Raw genomic sequence first — 21,612 nt, forward strand, 5'->3', positions numbered from 1 at the left:
GTGGATAAAAGCTACCCTTGAGCTTATTGTGTCTGCCTGCGTTGCCTCTTTAGGAGACTTGAATCCCCACATAGGGAAGCCTATTGGGAAAAGCTTCAGTGATGGCCACCAACAGGGGCAGCTTTAAACAAGGATTAAACAACTTCACTAAGGAGGAGGCTATCAATGGCTCTTATCTGCAATGGCTACCTTCCATCTCCACCACTGGACTCAGCAAGCTTCTGAAAATAGTAATAGTAGTAGTAGTAGTAGTAGTAGTAGTAATAATAATAATAATAATAATAATAATAATAATAATAATTTATTTGTACCCCACCCATCTGGCTGGGCAGCTTCCAACAAAGATTAAAAATACATTAAAATCTCACACATTAAAAACTTCCCTGAACAGGACTGCCTTCAGAGGTCTTCTAAATGTCAGGTAGTTGTTTATCTCTTTGACATCTGATGGGAGGGCATTCCACAGGGTGGGCGCCACCACTGAAAAGGCCCTCTGCCTGGTTCCCTTTAACCTCACTTCTCACAGGGAGGGAACCGCCAGAAGGCCCTTGGGGCTGGATCTCAGTGTCTGGGCAGAACGATGGGGGTGGAGACGCTGCTTCGGGTCTACTGGACCGAGGCCGTTTAGGGCTTTCAAGGTCAGCACCAACACTTTGAATTGTGCTCGGAAACGTTCTGGGAGCCAATGTAGGTCTTTCAGGACAGGTGTTATGTGGTCTCGGTGGCTGCCCCCAGTCACCCCAGTGTTGTGTTGCTCCTGTCCTTCTAACAAGCTTCCCATTGGGACATCTGGTTGGCCGGCAAGGGTGCTGGAGTAGAGGGACCATTGGCCTGACCTACTCATGTTCTTAATGTTGTCACCTCTAAACAATTTGGCAGGAGCTGCACCTTCTCACGAGTCAAGCCGCACATTATGGAAATGTCTCTGATTCTTTCCTCCATGGGTTGTTGGGCTGTTGTTTTTTGTTTTGTTTTCTTTTTCTTTTTTAAAGCCTAAAGCATCTTTTGGTGGGTGCAGAGGAGAAGGCAGGTGGGAGAAGAGGGCCAGAAAGATTGCTTTGGTACCAGTGGGGGAAATATGGTGCATATGGAAACCGTTGCGTGAACAAAAACTGACTCTTGTATTGAAATGAAAATTATTCAGTCCAAAAATATGGCCCAAAAGTTTTACTTACTCAGAACTTAACTCCAAACAACTTAAAGCAAATAAAGTTACATTCCGTTAGATGCATAATTATTTATACTGAGCCCAGCCTAAGGCCTATCTTAGATTACAAATATAGTGGTATCTCGGGTTACAGACGCTTCAGGTTACAGTCTCCGCTAACCCAGAAATAGTACCTCAGGTTAAGAACTTTGCTTCAGGATGAGAACAGAAATCGTGTGGCGGCGGCGCAGCGGCAGCTGGAGGCCCCATTAGCTAAAGTGGTACCTCAGGTTAAGAACAGTTTCACGCTAAGAAGACCAATGAAAACCAAAGGCCTGTTAGGGGCCTCTTTAAGACTGGACGTCTGAACTTAAATATTAAAAAAGGGGGAAAAATCGGCAAGGTGGATTTGGAAGGGAAAAAAATCGGCTATGGACATGAGATCTCCAGGCTGACAGTAGATAGACTGATGGACATGGGGAATCAAAACCGGGGAAGGGTGGGGGAAGATCTGGAATCCAAAGGGTGTACAACTATTTTTTGAATTTTTTTTATATTTTTTATCTTGATTGGACGTGTTTATCAAAAGAGGGAATTCGTGGAAGGGAATTGGGGCGGCCTTGGGGAGAAAATTCTTTTTTTTTTTTTTTTTGCTTTAATGATGGGGGATGGTGGAATGTAAAGGGAAAGTGGCTATATAACTAATTTGAATAGTGGGTTAAACAAAATAAGTTTTAAATTGGGAGTAAGAACTTGTGGAACTAAATTAATGAAAGGGGAATACAATAGGGAGGGGGGATGGGGGAGTCCTGGAAAGATGTTATTGAAAGTAAGACTTAAATTGTAAATTCTTTTTCTTTTTCTTTTGTCTTTTTTTCTTTGTGTTTTGGAAAATTTAATAAATATGCTTTTTTTTAAAAAAAAGAACAGTTTCACGCTAAGAACAGACCTCCAGAACGAATTAAGTTCTTAACCTGAGGTACCACTGTATACTGCATCCTGAGCTAAAAATCAAAGTTCACTCTCTTCTCCACTGCAGCCTCCATTAGCCCCAGACTGTTTGCTGGAGGCAGAGACTCACAGTCCATTCTCTTCAGCAGCTTGGAACAAAGAAAGCAACTCACCAAAGGTGGATGCCTGCAGATTAGCATATGCATAAACCTGTAACACAATCCATTTTATGTGACAAAACTAGAAGACATACAGTCCCATGATGCAGCCCCATTAATGATAAACCTGTTAGGCTCTTCTTTAGCTCCAATGGAAATTTCCTGCCATGCCTCACATTACAATACAGGCATGTTATAGATATATTTTCCATTTCAATGTACATTACACAATTATGCTTAACAATTCTGACTAAACATTAGGAAGAATTTTTTGATGGGAAGAGCTGTTCAACAGTGGAATGGACTCCGTCTGAAGGTGGTGGACTCTCCTTCCTTGGAGGTTTTGAAGCAGAGGTTGGGTGGCCATCTGTCTTGGGTGCTTTAGCTGAGATTCCCAGCATTCCAGGGGTTTGGGATGCCTCTTTGAGTTCCCTTCCAGCACTACAGTTCTATGATTCTATATGCAAAACAGCCTCAGCATAAAAGAAATGTCTAGATATAGTGCATTGTGGCACACCCTTCAGCTGGTTCCTCAGAGGTAACAAATTGGTCCCTAGCGGCTTTGCTTTCTATAAATCTCTTTCCTTCTCTCAGTTGTGTTGGCTGTGTGAGGTCCAAACAGAGACTGGTGCTGGAGAGCAGTCCCTCAAAGGTATGGAGTGGGGTTTTTTTCTTGAGATTAGGGTAAACTTTTTGTTTCTGATAGACTAACATTCCCCTGAGACCTGGAACTCTCTCCTGCTGAGTCTGAAGATGGGCATTTTATTTGTCTTAAATATATTTATATTATATCAGTTGCTGGAAACCACAGGATGGGAGAGGGCTGCTCTTCTGCTGATGTTCTGCCCCCTGGTTTCCCACAGGCATCTGTTTGGCCACCTTGAGAACAGGATGCTGCTCCTGGAGTTATGGGATGCATCCCTCAAAGAGCACAAATGGTTTCTTAAGCCCTCTTGTCCTACTGCCCAACACACCAGGCCTGGACAATGAGTTAATCATGCAGTATGTGATCAGTAAAGAAGGCAACAATGGGAGGGGGGAGAGAAAGAGAGTGAGTGAGAGAGGAAATGAGTGAGAAACAGATGCTGCCTTGTGCTTTGCTCTTATGGAGAGAACATTTTGGTTCCATGGAATCAAACCCAGTTTGACACTGTTAAACTACCATCTCCTTCCCTTTCAGCTGCGTAGAACAACATAAGGGCATCACACCGGACATGTCGTTGACAGCCACCAACAGAACTCATGGCGACTCTTTCTCGTTCATCTTAATGGGTCTACCTGGCCTGGAAGGTGCCCACTTCTGGCTGGCCTTCCCCCTCTGCGCCATGTACCTTGTGGCCGTGGTGGGCAACTGCATGGTGGTGTTTGTCGTGAAGACAGAGCCAGCCCTCCACACGCCAATGTACTTCTTCCTCTGCATGCTGGCTGCTGTGGACCTGGCACTCTCCACCTCTACCATGCCCAAACTCCTCGCCTTCTTTTGGTTTGATGCCAATGAGATCAGCTATGGGAGTTGCCTTCTCCAGATGTTCTTCATCCACACGCTATCAGGCATTGAGTCCACCATCCTCTTGGCCATGGCTGTGGATCGCTATGTGGCCATATGCCACCCTCTGAGGCATGCTGCCATCCACACCAATGCAGTGATTGCTAAAGTGGGCTTGGTGGCCGTGGTGAGAGGGGTCATCTTCTTCCTCCCTTTTCCATTGCTGATCATCCGCCTGGACCTCTGCGGCTCCACTGTCCTCACACATTCCTATTGTGTTCACCAAGATGTGATGCACCTGGCTTGTAATAACAAGCTGCCCAATGTTGTATATGGCTTGGCTGCCATTCTCCTGGTGATGGGCCTTGATTCTTTGCTCATCTCTGTCTCCTACGTGATGATCATTAAGACCGTCCTGCAGCTGAAGTCAAAGGAGGAGCGCCTCCGGGCTTCTGGGACCTGTGTGGCCCATGTGTGTGTTGTCTTGTCCTTCTACGTGCCCCTGATTGGGCTGTCTGTGGTGCACAGGTTTGGGAGAGACCTTCCTGTGCTGGTTCATGTCACAATGGGCAACGTCTACCTCTTGGTGCCTCCAGTGCTCAACCCCATTGTCTATGGAGCCAGGACCAAGGAGATACGAGAAAGGGCATTGAGGATAATGAGGGTAGGGAGTGAGGGAGGTCCTCATTGACCCAGATACAATGCCATACTCTTCTCCAGTCATGCCTTGCTGCCCTGAGCCATAAACACTGAGGTTCATTCTACTTTGCCTCCCAACCCCACTTTTACTTGAACATTGCTCTGGTCCTGACTACCATCTTATCCAGGGCTGACTTTCCAGACACCCACCTCCATGTCTCTGGCAGAGATTTCGCCTCCAACAGATCCTAAGGCCCATTTTGGGTTACCTGCAGATTCCCTTTGTCTTCATATAAATGTGGGCATGATAGCCATAGTTGAAGTCAGCTTTTGCAATTGTGAGACATGTGCTTTCCCCATCTCTCTCCATTGACCAGGGTCTGTTTCTCAGTACTGTGTGATCATTGCTCATGTGAGAGTTCCCGTCCAGAGGCACCATGGATACACAAAATCATGCATAGCTGAAAGCTGTCTGATGGAAGGGCAGGAACCTTTTTTCTCCACTGCCAGAGGAAGAAGAAACAGAGGAAATCCCAGGACGAAGAAACCTGGATTCCTTGGCTGTGGAAGAGAGGTGGAAAGCAGACAGCGAGAGAGGCAAGCAGAACCTGCAGCACGATTCCAGCATTTTTCTTCCACCTGCATGTCTCTGTCAGCCTCTCTCCTCCCTTCCACAGTTGGAGTTTCTTCCTCCTCCATCAACCTCCATTTCCTCACTCATTTTGTAGCCTAGGGCACCAGGGTTCCTTCTCCCTCTGTCTGCTTCTGCCTCCCTCCTGCCTTATTCTCTTCTTCTCCTCCACTACAACCGTCATCTGGAAGGCTGGCTTTGGCTGCCCCAGCCAAGCACTCATAAAGGAATTTGTGCAGGTAGAATCATAGAATCATAGAGTTGGAATAGACCACAAGGGCCATCGAGTCCAACCCCCTGCCAAGCAGGAAACACCATCAGAGCACTCCTGACATATGGTTGTCAAGCCTCTGCTTAAAGACCTCCAAAGGAGGAGACTCCACCACACTCCTTGGCAGCAAATTCCACTGTCAAACAGCTCTTACTCTCAGGAAGTTCTTCCTAATGTTTAGGTGGAATCTTCTTTCTTGTAGTTTGGATCCATTGCTCCGTGTCCGCTTCTCTGGAGCAGCAGAAAACAGCCTTTCTCCCTCCTCTATGTGACATCCTTTTATATATTTGAACATGGCTATCATATCACCCCTTAACCTCCTCTTCTCCAGGCTAAACATGCCCAGCTCCCTTAGCCGTTCCTCATAAGGCATCGTTTCCAGGCCTTTGACCATTTTGGTAAAAGGTACGTGTGATGTGAGTGCACTTCAAATCAATGTCTCCGTTTTATCTTGAGGTACCTCTTAAGATATGAGTGCAATGCCTGCTCCTGTGATGCCACAGAATACTGAGCCAGTGAATACGAAGGCAAGGAGCAGTAAGAAGAGTAGGGAGGCTGGAGGAAGGGTGAGTTAGCAGAGGAGAGCCTTGAAGAAGAAGCAGAAGGGAGACCTCAGGGTGGAGGCAAAGAGGAAGGAGAAAGCGGAGAGGGAAGATTGCAAGCCTCAGAGAGAAGGAAAGCGGGGAGAGCCAGTGTCAGAAATGTCAGACCGTGGACGAACAGCCTCTCCACAGGGTGCATCTGCCTCCATGAATCTAAGCAAAATATTATAAAGTATTTTTCAACAATAAAAAATAATAACACTAGATGTTCTAAGAAGTGAAGAAGAGACAGATGTTGGGTGGTCATCATGGATGCTTTCGTTGAGATTCCTGTACTGCAGGGGGTTGGATTAGATGACCCTCAGGGTCCCTTCCAACTCAACAATTCTATGATTCTGTGGCATGGAGCTTGCTCTGGTCACCAGTAAAGGACCATCTCACTCATCAGTTCATTTGGCCTTTGACTTATGGTGAAACTTTCCATAGTTATTATTTTGCCCCTTCAGGATTTTTGTGTGTGTATTGTGAGCAAACACTAAATGACGGCGTCATTCTAATGAAACTCTAAGCATGACTATGCCCAGAGTTACCGTATTTTTTGCTCCATAGGGCGCACCGGACCATAGGGTGCACCTAGTTTTTAGGGGGGGGATAAAGAAAAAAAAATATTCCCCCCCCAGCCCCAAAGAGCAAAGAAGCCAAGACAGCCAGCGGGATCCATCCACTTTAGCCACGTGCAACCTCTCCAGCCGGGATGGATCCCGCTGGCTGTCTTGGCTTCGTTTTTAGCCGCAGGGCTGGGGCCAGGGAAGCCCAAGCTTCCCCTGACCCCAGCCCCCAGAATAGGTCCGGGAGCTACCTGAAGCCCGGGGAGTTGGCGCTGCGCTCCCCGGGCTTCAGGCTGCAGGCTGCTATCTGCAAACCTTCGGAGCCCAGCAGGAACTCCTGCCTCGCTCCAAAGGCTTGCGGATAGCTGCCTGAAGCCCAGGGAGCGAGAGGGGTCAGTGCGCACCGACCCCTCTCGCTCTCCAGGCTTCAGCGAAAGCCTGCATTCGCTCCATAGGATGCACACACATTTCCCCTTCATTTTTGGAGGAGGAAAGGTGTGTCCTATAGAGTGAAAAATATGGTATTTTGGATTAATGAGCTGCACTGCAGTAAAGCAGCATGGCCTGTGATTACAGCACATTGAGAGAAGTGGTGTGTCAGCCACCAGATCCCAACTCTGTTCTCTCCTCTCAGGGAATCATTAGCTCTGATACCTGCATTCCAAAGGATGGGACCTGGTGACACTTTGGGCCCCCCTCCCAACTTTACAACTTTGCGATTCCTCTTGAAAACAAGGGGTCCAAAGTGGTGTTCTTTTGAGCCACGCAGGCAGCAGTTTCCCCACAATCGTTCCTCAAAGATGCCCTCTTGGTGGTGGCTGAAGTTGACTATCTGAGCAGAAGTCACTTCTCGTCGCCATTGGCACAGAGCCCTCTGCGGCCGATTCCTTTGAGATGCTTCATGACTGTGACTTCTCAACAAATCCTCCATTGAGCTCCGTCTGCCCCTTTACCAGCATAAAAATAATAATAACAAGAATACTGCTTCTAATAGTGATTTACATTAAAAGCAGCTGCCCCCCAAAATGGGCTGCCATTCCCAGCACCTTTAACAAACGACAGCTCCCAGCACTCTTTTTATCAGTGTGTGTGTGTTTAAAATGTTTTGTGTGACGGACTGCTAGATTCTCCATTGACAAAACAACACATTCCACCTCACTCAGGCAGGGCTTGTCTGGGTTCCTCCCAGGCAGAGGTTTCTAGGCAGAAGCCAAGGGAGCTTCATAGAACCCCTTGCACCTTACCCACCCAGAATCACCAAGGGATGTCTCACCTGTGCTCCATCTCTCCCACGGATGAAGCACCTGAGGGACTCTGAGGTCCCTGGCCATTATCTCGACCTAGCCATTCAAAAGTCTATAAAATGAAGGCACTGAATCCGCCCACTTCGCAATTGCTCCTGTGCACATTTGAGCTGTGAATCCAAGCTATTTCTAGACCCAGGACTCCTCACCAGCAGAAAAGATGTTAAAAGCTGATCTACCGTGGCAGGTCTGTGTCGGTGAACCGTTTCTGATTAATTACTCACAGGGTGGGTTGCAAAAAGTCTGGTATCTGCTCTGCAACTGAAGAGGGAATACAAGGGTGTTGCTAGCAAAATAATGGAAAGGTCCATCTGTACCTTCTCTGCCAGAGGAGGGGAGAATTGTTTGCACATTGGGGCTGGGCTGGGTGGAGAGGCTTCAAAGCACAAATATGTAGACAAGAGGATAACTAATATGGGGACCTGTAGCAGTTGTGCAAACATTCTCACAATAATAATAATAGTAATAATAATAATAATAATAATAATAATAGTAATAATAATAATAATAATAATAATAATAATAATAATAGTAGTAGTAGTAGTAATAATAATAGTAATAATAATAATAATAGTAATAATAATAATAATTTATTTATACCCCGCCCATCTGGCTGGGTTTCCCCAGCCACACTGGGTGGATTCCAGCAAAATATTAAAATACAATAATTCATCAAATATTTAAAGCTTCCCTAAACAGGGCTGCCTTCAAATGTCTTCTAAAAGTCAGATAGTTATTTTTCTCTTTGACATCTGATGGGAGGGCGTTCCACAGGGCGGGTGCCACTACTGAAAAGCCCCTCTGCCTGGTTCCCTGTAACCTCACTTCTCACAGGGAGGGAACCGCCAGAAGGCCCTTAGAGCTGGACCTCAGTGTCTGGGCTGAACGATGGGGGTGGAGATGCTCCTTCAGGGATACTAGACCGAGGCCGTTTAGGGCTTTAAAGGTCTGCACCAACACTTTGAATTGTGCTCGAAAACGTACTGGGAGCCAATGAAGGTCTTTCAGGACCAGTGTTATGTGGTCTCGGTGGCCACTCCTATGGGATCCTAGGGACAGTGAAGAGGGAAAATCTATTGCCTTCATGCCGTGTTTCTGGGCTTCACGGGAGATACTGGCTTCCCAGCCTAGGAAGCAAAAGAAAATCTGGAGAACAGCTGGGGGGAGTGGTGTGAAACTAAGGTGGTCTGTGCATGATCAGAGACTGACAGTTCATGGAGCAAAGCTGTCATAGAATCATGGAACTGTAGAGTTGGAAGGGATCCCAAGGGTCAGCTAGTACAACTTCCTGCCATGCAGGAATCTCAGCTAAACCTTCCATGACAGATGGCCACCCATCCACTGCCTAACAGCTCTTACTGTCAGAAAGTTATTTTTGCTTTTTAGTCAGAATCTCCTTTCCTGTAACGTGAAGCCATTGGTTCAAGTCCTACTGTCCTTGAGCCATTGGCTTGAGTTCTAGTTTCAATTGTGTGTGATTCCTGCATTGCAGTGGTTGGAATAGATGGTGTTTGGGGTCCCTTCAAACTCTACAATTCTATGATTCTATGAAACTACGGTTTTCAATGGAACATTTTCCACTTTGGAGCAGTACTGTACTATGTGGAAAGAGGTGAGTTTATGGGGCAGGTTGGTGGTGATCATAGTGGTCATAGAGAAGGACTATGTGCAGAGGAGGGTGACCCAGATATTCTTGGGTCTGGAAACCAAGCCTTATGCGGAATGGTTGAAGGAGTCAGCTATGTTCAGCCTGGAAGAGAGGAGACTTGAGGATAATCATCTCCCACTATTTGAAAGGCTGTCACATGGACGATGGAGCAAGCTGGTTTTCTCCTGCTCCAGAGAGTAGGGTCTGAACCAGCGGATTCAGATGACAAGGATTGAGATTCTGACGAAGGATTAGGAAGAACTTTCTGATGGCAAGAGCCATTCTACCCAACAGGCTTTGTCACAGGACTGAACAACAGTGTGCGACGGCGTCACCTCTTATCAATCACCTTCCTTTTACTCCCCCTTACATTGAGGGGAGTTGCTAGTTTATAGCCATTTTGTAGCCCATTGGGAAGGGGAATGGCCACAGCATCATGCTGCAACACTTCCTTTGCCTGGGGAAGGTCCAAGGTTCAGTCTCCAGTGGCAGATATAGGTAAGGCTGGGGAAAACCCCTGTAGCCAATACTGAACCAGATGGTTCCATAGCCTGTCAATCAGCATACCGAGGCAACTTCCTGTATTCATATGGACAAATGCAAGAAGGATGAGTCTGTTTGTTGGTCATCATGGATGAAAGAAACCGATTGAGGTAATATGTCTCTGAATTCCAGATGGAAGCATCAAACAGCGGAAGGAGGGCGGGGGATGCAGAGTGCTTGACTAGTTGGACCCTTGGCTGATCTATCAAAGCAGTGGCTAGTGTTCTTATCTTCTCCCCTTTGTTGCCAACAGAATTTGTGTCTCTGATGTCATAAGGAACTCCCCAGTTGTAGCATCGCAGAGTTATAGCTCAGAAAGAGCTTATGGTCCCATCTGGTATGCCTTGCCTGTGAAAGGAAAGACTATTTGATGCAGATATCGACATGGAAACGACTCCCAACCACACCTTCTCTGACCCCTCAGTGTTCTTCCTGTCTGGTATTCCTGGACTGGAAAGCTCCCACGGTTGGATCTCCATACTTTTCTGCTCTGTCTTCACCACCTCCCTGCTGGGCAACAGCACCCTGCTGTACGTGATCAAGACTGATGAGAGCCTCCACAAACCCATGTTCTTCTTCCTCTCCATGCTGGCCTCCATTGACCTGACCTTGTCCCTCACTACCATGCCCAAAACACTGAGCATCTTCTGGTTCAGGGCCAGGGAAATAAGTCTGACCGCCTGCCTTGTTCAGATGTTTCTCCTCCACACCTTTTCCATCATGGAGTCTGCTGTGCTCTTGGCCATGGCGTTTGATCGCTACGTGGCCATCTGCCACCCTCTGAGGTACACCACCATCCTCACCAATTCCTTGGTAGCCAAAATTGGGCTGGTGGCTTTGGTGCGGGCTGCAGTCCTGATGCTCCCATTGCCCTTCCTGCTTAGGAGAATGCCCTATTGCCGCTCCCACGTTATCGCCCACTGCTACTGTGAGCACATGGCGGTGGTGAGATTGGCATGTGCCCACACTCGGTTCAATAACATCTACGGGATCATAGTTGCTCTCTTTGTTGTAGTACTTGATTTGACCTTTATTGGTCTTTCTTACACCAAGATCCTACAAACTGTCCTCAGTCTGGCTTCAAAGGAAGAGCAGCTCAAAGCCTTCAGCACTTGCATCTCTCACCTGTGTGCCATATTGGTTTTCTACACTCCTGTGGTCCTCTCCTCAGTCATCCATAGATTTGGTCACCATGTTGCTCCCTACATACACATCCTGCTGGCCAACTTCTACCTCCTCTTCCCACCCATGATGAACCCCATCATCTACGGGGTGAAGACCAAACAAATACGGGAAAGAGCTCTCCTCCTCTTCCACCGGAAAAGCTTTTGAAGGGCAATCTGGCATGGGAAGCCACGCCAAGGTGCCTGTTCACAACAATTATCATAACCATGGGTGGTTCTGTTCTTCACGGTTACAAACTTGGTTGGATGCTTAACAGCTTTAAAGGAGGATTATACAAATCCCACTTGGTGGAAATCACAGAAGGAGAGAGTGTCCATGTGAGGGGAGGGGAAATAAATGGAGCCATTTCTTAGGGAGTTTTGGGGTAGTTGAGAGATGGTTTACTGAAGAGTAGGAGGAAAAGAGGGAGATGGAGAATTGGTTCTGGCTTGTGTGTAACATCCACTCAACTTTTCCCGCCCCAAGCTGGCCACAGTGATCCATGCGGCGGTCACCTCCAGGCTTGGCTCCTGTAATTCGCTCTATGTGGGGCTGCCCTTGAAATTGTCCCAGAAACTCCAGCGGGTGCAGAATGCTGCAGCGAGGCTCCTCCCGGGATCCCTGCCATGGGAGCATATTCACCCAGTGCTTTACCAGTTGCACTGGCTCCCGGTGGAGTACAGGGTCAGGTTTAAGGTGCTGGTTTTGACCTTTAAAGCCTTTTGTAGCTTAGGGCCCTCATATTTACGGGACCGCCTCTCCTGGTCTGCCCCACAGAGGACCTTAAGGTCCATGAATAACCATAGTTTAGAGGTCCCGGGCCCTAAAGAAGTCAGATTATCCTCCACCAGGGCTAGGGCCTTCTCAGTGATGGCTCTGACCTGGTGGAATGCTCTGTCCCATGAAACTAGGGCCCTTCAGGATTTAACCTCCTCCCGTCGGGCCTGTAAGACAGAGCTATTCTGCCTGGCTTTCAATTTGAACTTAGCCTGATCTTTTATTCCCTTTCCTTCCCTCCCCTTTTTATGAAGATTCCCCACTATGGGATCCCACAGCTAATTCTCCCCTAGCCTCCTCTCTGGCCCAAATAGGACTAATTTAGCCAGCTAGCCCTGGTGATCATCTAATGTTTATTGGATGGATTTTCCCCTAAATTGATTTTTGAACTTGTTATTCACGCTTTTATACTGTATTTTATGCTGTTTTTTATTGTATCACAATTAAGTGTTTAAAATTTGTTGTTAGCCACCCTGAGCCCAGTTTTCTGAACCGGGAAGGGTGGGGTATAAATAAAAAATTATTATTATTATTATTATTAATAATTATTAAGGAAAATATCTGCAGCTAGAGAAAGGTGTATCTGAGCTTAGACAGTAAAACTGTGTTGAGTGTCTTGGGAGAGTCTTCAGAGAGGAGTTGACTGGAGGGCTGAGTTTGAGCAACAGAAGTAGAAGCTGGGGGGATAATGTCTCCTTGGGTCTCATTCCAGTCAGGAAGGGAGAGATCTAGTCTGGAAACCTATAACCTATTACCTAAAGTGTAATAAATGAAGAAAGTTAATCAAGCTGTGCTTGTTTAGAAGCCTGTAACATCCATGAGATTTAGTATATTATTAATAAGTTAACTGCTTCCTGAAAGAATATTACCTCCTGATACATCCTTTGCTTTATCCATTTCATTCTGTCAAATAAATCTTTCCTATTTGTTCAACTTCTACCTGATTCTCCAAGTACCAAAGTTTTCCCTCATACAATATCCAGCAGAGCTAACTTGTGCGGGTTAAAAAAACACACATATTGATAGGAGACATAGGGAGTCGGGGGTTCACCATGCCTCATATCTCTGAACTCCCCCGAGATCTCCTCTGTAGTATCTGCAGGGAGGACGAGTCATTTGCCAGTGGCCTTGAACTACAGCTCACAATATTCTCTCTCTCTCTCTCTCTCTCTCTCTCTCTCTCTCTCTCTCTCTGTGTGTGTGTGTGTGTTGGTGTGTGGTGTGTATGCAGCCTTGCTGCTTTTCAGCAAAAATCTCCCTGGACAGAACACATTCCATCCCAGCTGCGTGAAGCTGGCCTGGCCTGCTCCCTAGCAACCATCTCTAGGCAATAGCCAAGTGGGCTTCATAGAACCCCTTGCACCTTACGCACCCAGAATCACCAAGGGATTTACCACCTGTGCTCCATCTCCCACGGATGCAGCACCTGAGGGACTCTGAAGTCACTAAAAATCCCCTGCCGTTATCTCAACCTAGCTGTTCCAAAGCCTATAAAATGAAGGCACTGTATCCGCCCACCTCGCAGATGTGCCTGGGCTGCGCACACATGAGCTATGCATCGAAGTTGTTTCTGGACCAGGGACACTGGAGAGCTCCATTCACCTCGCCAGCTGATACAGACATTAAAAACTGATCTAAAGTAACAGGTGTGTGTCCATGTACCATTTCTGATTAATCACCTACTGCATGTGTTGCAAAAAAGGCTGGTATCTGCTCCGCAGTCAAAAAGGGAACACAAGTTCCCTGGAGTACTGTGTCCAGTTCTGGGCACCACAATTCAAGAAGGACACTGACAAACTGGAACGTGTCCAGAGGAGGGCAACCAAAATGGTCAAAGGCCTGGAAACGATGCCTTATGAGGAACGGCTAAGGGAGCTGGGCATGTTTAGCCTGGAGAAGAGGAGGTTAAGGGGTGATATGATAGCCATGTTCAAATATATAAAAGGATGTCACATAGAGGAGGGAGAAAGGTTGTTTTCTGCTGCTCCAGAGAAGCAGACATGGAGCAATGGATCCAAACTACAAGAAAGAAGATTCCACCTAAACATTAGGAAGAACTTCCTGACAGTAAGAGCTGTTCGACAGTGGAATTTGCTGCCAAGGAGTGTGGTGGAGTCTCCTTCTTCGGAGATCTTTAAGCAGAGGCTTGACAACCATATGTCAGGAGTGCTCTGATGGTGTTTCCTGCTTGGCAGGGGGTTGGACTCAATGGCCCTTGTGGTCTCTTCCAACTCTAGGATTCTATGATTCTATGATTCTACAAGTGTGTTGCTAACAAAACCATGGAAGAAGAAGAGGAGGAGGAGGAGGAGGAGAAGTGTTTGGATTTGATATCCCGCTTTATCACCACCCGAAGGAGTCTCCAAGCGGCTAACATTCTCCTTTCCCTTCCTCCCCCACAACAAACACTCTGTGAGGTGAGTGGGGTTGAGAGACTTCAGAGAAGTGTGACTAGCCCAAGGTCACCCAGCAACTGCATGTGGAGGAGCGGGGAAGCGAACCCGGTTCACCAGATTACGAGTCTACCGCTCTTCACCACTACACCACACTGGCTCTCCAGCTGCACTTTCTCCGCTGGAGGATGGTAGAAGGGTCTGCAAGGAGTGGCCATTGGGGGGCCCACGGCTGGGCTGAGGGTTTTGAACACAGGCTAGTTGATAACATTAGTCAGTGAAGACAATTGTGAGCTGGATGGAGCAAAGGTCTCACTCAGTATAGGATAGCTGCTTATAGCTGTTCTGCTTTTAGGCTTCCCGTTGGGACATCTGGCAAAGCAGAATGTGGGACCAGGTGAACTTTCTGCCTGATCAAGCTACAGGACTCTTCTTGTGTTTTTAATGCTGGGTGCATATGGGGGAGGGAGATGGGTGCCTTATGCTGGAACAGTTGACTGGATCCCAGAAGAGAGCCACTCCATGTGTAAATGTCTTCTGAAAGCACTTATGCTCCCTGACCCTGACCCTGAATTTATCTGCACTTGTGATGTGGCCTGGATCCATCCTCATGTTTAGGGAAGCTTTTAATGTTTAATAGGTTATTGTATTTTAGTGTTCTTTTGGAAGCCGCCCAGAATGGCTGGGTAAACCCAGCCAGTTGGGCGGGGTATAAATAATAAATTATTATTATTATTATTATTATTATTATTATTATTATTATTATATCCTTTCTTTTCATGCAGGTGCTTTACTCCAGAATTGGACTTCTGAGGATGTTGTTCTGGCACTAGTTTTTCTCTTCTTGAACTTCATTTTTTCCTTTCAAAGATATAAATTAAGTCAAAAATATATATTTTTAAAAATTATCACCCTCAAAGACCAGCTCAGAAGAGCTGAAGAATGGGGGGTAAACAAAAGCAAATTTTCCAAAAAGGGGGCTTCTTGATGAGTAATTGATGGGGGGATCCTAGGAGAATCTATAGAGCACCCCTGAATTGTCTGATTCCACAATTTAAACCAAGCAGCAAAAGTCCACCTCTCTCAAGCCTCCTCATTGAGAAGCATCAAATTCATTTTCTATCTGCTTGCTTTTTGATGGAGCATATAAAGAGAGAGAACCGACCTTAGAAGAACAGAGACTATTCGTAGCAGCACGAAAGACCCTAAGGTCAGTGGTCTCCCACTGGGCAATGTCTCGGGAAGTCAGTATATGCAACTACAGGAAAATCTAGAGGAAGCCACCTTTTACGATTTTGCAAGGAGCAGTCTGAACACATCCATGTAAAGTTAGGAGCACCTGTGTCACAAAGGGAGACATTCTGATAGATAAGCCGCAGGGTCAGGTCTTTGCTCAATTTAACATGAACAATCTCACTGCAATGGGGGAGCTTTAATCAAAGGAAGTGGCTCTACTCTCTCTGCAATTCACTAATATCTGTCATGCCAGACATTAGCAACATTAGCAGCCATGCCCCTTCCTCCTCCTCCTCCTCCTTCTTTCTCCTGGGTCTCCCAGGTCTGGAGAACATACAGGTTTGGATCTCCATTCCCTTCTGCTTCATCTATGCCATGGCTGTCTTTGGCAATGCCACCCTGCTTTGGATCATCAAGACTGATTCCAGCCTCCACAAGCCCATGTACCTCTTCCTCTCCATGCTGGCTTTGACAGATATAGCCATGCCCACCTGCATCGTTCCTAAGATGCTGGGCATCTTCTGGGCTGGTGCCCAAGAGATCACCTTCGCTGGCTGCCTGGTGCAGATGTTCATGATCCATGCCCTCTGTGCGGTGGAGTCTGGGACCCTCACTGCCATGGCTTATGACCGCTACGTGGCCATCTGCTCCCCACTCAGCTACACAACATTACTGACGACAAACACTGTGGCAAAGTTTGGTGCTGTTATCGGGGTCCGGGCCTTCATCATTGTCTTGCCCTTTCCTTTCCTGGTGAAGAGACTGCCATTCTGCCACTCCCACCTTATATCCCATTCCTACTGTGAACATATGGCAGTCGTGAAGCTCGCATGTGGGGACACCACACCCAACAACCTCTATGGGTTGATACTATCCCTTGCCATTGTCGGTGCTGACCTTGGCTTTATCTTCGTCTCCTATGGACTGATCCTACATGCTGTTTTCCAGCTGCCTTCGCTGGAGGCCAGGCACAAGGCCCTGGGTACCTGTGGGGCCCATGTGGGGGTCATCCTCATCCTCTACACACCGGGCCTCTTTTCTTTCCTCACCCACCGCTTTGGACATAACATCCCTCACCACGTCCACATCTTCCTGGCAAACATCTATCTCATGGTTCCAGCCATGCTCAACCCCATCGTTTATGGGGCCAAGACCAAGGAGATCCGTGAGCGGGTGCTGAGTGCACTGGGGCTGAGGAAGAGCGCCTCCTAGACTCCCAAGGGGGAACTGCAGGAAGAGCAGGAGAGGAGCAGGAGGACAGGGATGAACTGCCAGGGGCGTTGAAGAACTTTACCCCCATGGTGTCTTCTCAAGTTGTCAGGGGAGGTGTCAGAATTCATCCATTGCTTTTTAGCACAGCATGTTTAAGTGAGGGGGTTTGTGTGTGTGTGGGGGGGTGTATTCACTTGTCGGTGATGATATGTAACAATATTGTCTTGTGGTCTTACCAATATTTTTTGTAATGCTACTGCTTTGTCCTGGGTGAGGCAGGGGACTTTTGTCTGGGGAGCTGACCAGTTAACATGGAGTGTTTGTCTGGTATCAGGTTTGTTACAGGAATTCTAAGGTCTCAAATATAGAATACATGTTGATAATTGGACAAGGTTGAAGCAGGAGTCTCTTAGCCAATAAAGGAATGATTGGTTGGTTGCAACCAATCTCCAGTCTTAAGGCAGACTGAAGCGTCAAGCTCAGGCTTTTATAGAAGAGTTTGGATTTGATACCCTGCTTTATCACTACCTGAAGGAGTCTCAAAGCGGCTAACATTCTCCTTTCCCTTCCTCCCCCCACAACAAACACTCTGTGAGGCAAGTGGGGCTGCGAGACTTCAGAGAAGTGTGACTGGCCCAAGGTCACCCAGCAGATGTATGTGGAGGAGCAGAGACGCGAACCCGGTTCCCCAGATTACGAGTCCACCGTTCTTAACCACTACGCCACACTGGCTCTCACCAGACTTATACATTTCAGAGGACCAGCCCACATGATACAAGAGCAATTAAACTCGAACTCTCTGGTATACCGTATTTTTCGCCCCATAAGACACATCTGACCATAAGACACACCTAGTTTTTAGAGGAGGAAAACAGGGGGGAAATATTCTGAATCAAATGTTGTACTAAACTATTTAATAAACTACCGGTATATCAGAGTGAGAGTGAGAGGGACAGGAGCTTTATGTTTCTTTAGCATGCGTGCTCAAGGAGCGACGAGTGGGAAGGCAGCACGCCCCCGGACGGACCTGACACAGGAACCCCAGCAGCCTCCTCTCATGTAAGCAGCTCCTCTCCGGCTCTGCTGCTTCAAAGCGAGCCACAGAGGAGGGAAGGAAGGGAAGCCATGGATCCTCCGCTCGCAACTGCAGCGGGATCCCGCCGCCGTCCGTAGGCATTCACTCCATAAGACACACAGACATTTCCCCTTACTTTTTAGGAGGAAAAAAGTGCATCTTATGGAGCGAAAAATACAGCAATTCATGAGCCAGATGAGCAACAGGTCAAGAAGGTCGTTACAGCATGCAATTATGCAGTGCCGGTTTCTTACACGGCTTCCCCTTCTTCCCTTAGATCTCTGGGCCAAAGATAACAATTGGCAAGTTTCCTGGTAACCTTACACTTAACAGGCGAGGATCTCTAGCTTACGCCTATCAGGTAAGGATTTCAATCACTGTCACATTTCAGGAGGCCTTTCATCTATATTTCCCTTGCTAAGATTCATGCATGTTTAGCCTGCAAGTCTTCCCATTGGAGCAATTTTACAATTTATAAACTTTCTTTGCTGCACTGTGATGTTTGCTTTGATCCATCCTCGTTAGCATGAGAGTTTTCATGATAATTGTCCAGCTCCTATCTGCTGGTCTGTTCACAGTGACCTTGAAAGTGTTTCTGCTCTTCCTATGTGCACGGCGCGAGGGACTGGATATGACAGGAAACTAGAATTCCCCTTTGCAGCAGCCTTCTGTTTAAACAAGCTCCTTTTGGGGTGCCTTTTAAAGTCAAGTCTTTTAAATGATTTTAATTGTCTTTTTTTTAAAAAAAAAATATTTTCCAGCTTGTGCTGTTTGTATTCACAAAGCTCCTTTAGAATTAACAGGCTTCTCTGTGATGATTTCTCAGCTCCTGAGGAGTATCTGGAGTTTCTCTATAGCACTGATGGGCTGTAATGAGCTGTAACTTAGCGGAACTTCAAAAAGAATTTTCTAGACATTTGAACTCTTGTTCAGCATAGGAAAGAGAGAAAACTTTTTGCATACAAGCATTTCAGTGTTGGTGTTTTTAAGCTACCTTTCTCATTTCTCTAAGCAAACTTCTTTTTTAAAAAATAAATAAATTTTATTTAAAGTTTTTGTGACAGAAAAAGAAGTAAAAACTGGGGGGGGGGGCTTACAACCAGAGTCATTCAACATAATTCCAATTACAAACACAATCATTTTACTTTTATATCACATTCTTAATAATTTTCCAAATACCACCCTCTACTTCCCTCCCCCCACACCCGACTTCCCTTCACCCATGTGAGATCTTATTGCATTTGTTTCTTGTTGTGTTAGCACTTATTTATACTTAATAGTCATATCCTTTATAATATCATCTTGTATCCTTGTGAATCTTTCCTTTTACGTTTATGTTAAAATTAATTTCTATAGCCATATTTTTTCCATATATCTCTCTACACAATCCCACTCTCTCTTAATTTTTTGCTTGGGGCAGCCCCTAATTGATGCTGTTAATCTCCATAAATTCACAAATCTTAATTCTCCATTCTGATCATTCTGGTATTTTTCCTGTTTTCCAATTTTTTGCCACTAGTAATCTAGCCGGTGCTATCACATAGAGGAATATATTCTTTTTATCTTTGGGAATATCATTGGTTATTAAGCCTAACAGATATGCTTCTGGCTTTTGGAGGGTTGTGCTCTTAAATATTCTTTTCAACTCTTCATGTATCTTGGTCCAAAATTGTTTAATCGCCTTACACCCCCACCACATATGTTGCCTTGTTCTCACCTCCGCTTTACATCTCCAACAAAGCTCTGAATATTTTTTATAGATCTTTGCCAATTTTACTGGGGTGAGGTACCAATGATAACACGTTTTCATTATATTTTCTCTTATCCAATAACAAGCTGTGAAATTTATGTTGACACTCCATAATTTTTCCCACCTACCTAAATGTATTTTCTTGCCCAGATCTTGTGACCACTTTATCGTTGTTTCTTTTATTACTTCATCTTTCAATTCCCACTCAAGGAGTAGATTGCACATTTTTGATATAATTTATTATTATTTATTTATTTATTTATTTATTTATTTATTATTATTGTTGTTGTTGTTATTATTATTATTTGGTCTGGCATACAAAGGAAAATACCTCAGGAGGGGAACCGAGGAAAAGTGGCCCCTCGCTCTGTCGGGATTCACAGAATGCTGTGTGAGATAGTAAGTCTGCAGGCTTGAGTTTGCTAGCTGATGCAACTGGCTGATGCAATCAGCCTGCAATACTTTCTATGGAAGTGCTGGGTCAGAAAGACTCAGCAGTAATGTGCTGTCAGTTGATTGGTTGTCATCAGTTTAAAAGGGAAACCTGTCCAGCAGAAGTGTGCGGTGTAGAAGAGTGTGGTCGGAGAGAGAGAGAGAGAGAGAGAGAGAGCGAGCCAGGTACTCTGTTTGATTGTATGAACTGCTCATGTATTACAGCCTGTAGATTATGGTATATATTTGTGTATATATAGCTCACAATAAATATACTGCACTGCACTGAAGAACCTGGAACCCTGAGCATTTCTGCTAAAGTGCCACGGAGAGTTCGCGACAGGGTTACGGGCCCAGCACTCTTCCGCTGTGCAAGAGTACGGGTAGCAGTTATCTAGCCGTGGGTGCTGGAGGTGAGCTGCAGGTATGGAGCAGTCCAGAGCTAGCATGTTGCTGGAGAAGCTGACGGCCACGAATTACAGCATCTGGTCGGTCCGCATGTAACACTTCCTCAAGCGTGAGGGCCTGTGGAAAGTGGTGGAAATTACACCGCAGCCCCGAGGAGGAGGAAGAGGATGATGAAAAGCTGGCACAAACAGAGGCCCAGCTAGAAAAGGATGAGAAAGCCTTGGTTATGATCATCCTTGGAGTGGATGACACCTAAAGTTCCTAACATGCTGTTTCCAGGAGCTAGCCTTAAGAGGGAGGACTGCGGGGGAAGAGGACAAAGTCTTTATGGTCTTCAGTTCCCTTGATGACAGCTATGATATGCTGGTCAATTCCCTTGAGTCGGTAGAGACTGATAAGCTGACTCTGGAATACGTCACCGGACGGTTGTATGCAGAAGAGGACAGGCATGCAGAGCAAAAAACGACCTCAGTCCAGCTGTTGGAGCATCCTAAAGGGAACAACAGCCGGGAAGAGCAGAGGTGTCGGGAGCCAGAGAAACAACCAGGAGGACCTGCTGCAGACCAGCCGGTGGTCAACAAAGTAAAAAGGTGTTTTTGCTGCAAGTCCAGTGGACATCTGCTTCGGGACTGCCCGAGAAAACAAGAAAACAGCAGAAGCACAGGAGGCAGCAGAGAGAGTCTACCGCTTGGGTGTCTGCAGATGGCCAAGAAAATGAGGAGCTGTGGGTTCTGGGCAGCGGAGCTTCTCAAACCTTTTGTAAAAGAAAAGGATTGCTAACTGATGCTAGGGCTTCAAACAAAAAACATGTAAGTCTTGCTACGGGCCAGAAAGCTAATGTGGTTTGTGAGGGGGAGGTTGTGTTCCCACAGCTGGGACACACATTCAGGAATGTGTTGTGTGTGCCTAGTTTGCAAAACAATCTCCTGAGCATTCCTGATTTGGCAAAAGCACGCTTTGAAGTAAACTTTGTGGGAGATCAGTGCCAGATAAAGCAAAATGGGGCAGTGTTGGCAAATGCTAACCTTAGAACCAATATGTATGTACTATGGTGTGAGTCTAAGGTTGTGAATGTGCAAAATGTCCCAACCCACAATATGTGTATTCATCTCCTGCACAGGCATCTGGCTCATGTTGGCTTTAAGGTGCTGAACAAAACTTTGGAGTTGTCGGGTGTGTGTGAAAAACATTAAAAGTTGTGATAAATACTTAGACTGCAATATTTGCAAGGAAGTTA

The 21,612-nt window shown here is 46.3% G+C and overlaps 4 protein-coding genes across 5 annotated transcripts in view; 3 read left to right on the forward strand and 1 right to left on the reverse strand.

The window, feature by feature from the left end:
- The window catches only part of LOC309530363 (uncharacterized protein), a 215,866-nt gene that overhangs the window by 48,258 nt on the left and 145,996 nt on the right, over positions 1-21,612 (reverse strand). The gene's annotated exons all lie outside the window — the stretch shown is intronic.
- On the forward strand, positions 3,471-4,433 carry LOC309530509 (olfactory receptor 51E2-like; the record flags this gene model as incomplete). The annotated part of the gene is made up of 1 exon (XM_082219533.1): positions 3,471-4,433. The coding sequence occupies one exon, from the start codon at positions 3,471-3,473 to the stop codon at positions 4,431-4,433; it is 963 nt and encodes a 320-aa protein (XP_082075659.1).
- LOC309530522 (olfactory receptor 52K1-like) lies at positions 10,313-11,260 on the forward strand (the record flags this gene model as incomplete). The annotated part of the gene is made up of 1 exon (XM_082219547.1): positions 10,313-11,260. The coding sequence occupies one exon, from the start codon at positions 10,313-10,315 to the stop codon at positions 11,258-11,260; it is 948 nt and encodes a 315-aa protein (XP_082075673.1).
- On the forward strand, positions 15,745-16,710 carry LOC309531557 (olfactory receptor 52D1-like; the record flags this gene model as incomplete). Its single annotated transcript, XM_082221149.1, has 1 exon — positions 15,745-16,710. One exon carries the CDS (start codon positions 15,745-15,747, stop codon positions 16,708-16,710), a length of 966 nt encoding a protein of 321 aa, XP_082077275.1.

The sequence above is a fragment of the Podarcis vaucheri genome, assembly GCF_965113315.1.
Source record: "Podarcis vaucheri genome assembly, chromosome: 4".
NCBI lineage: Eukaryota > Metazoa > Chordata > Lepidosauria > Squamata > Lacertidae > Podarcis > Podarcis vaucheri.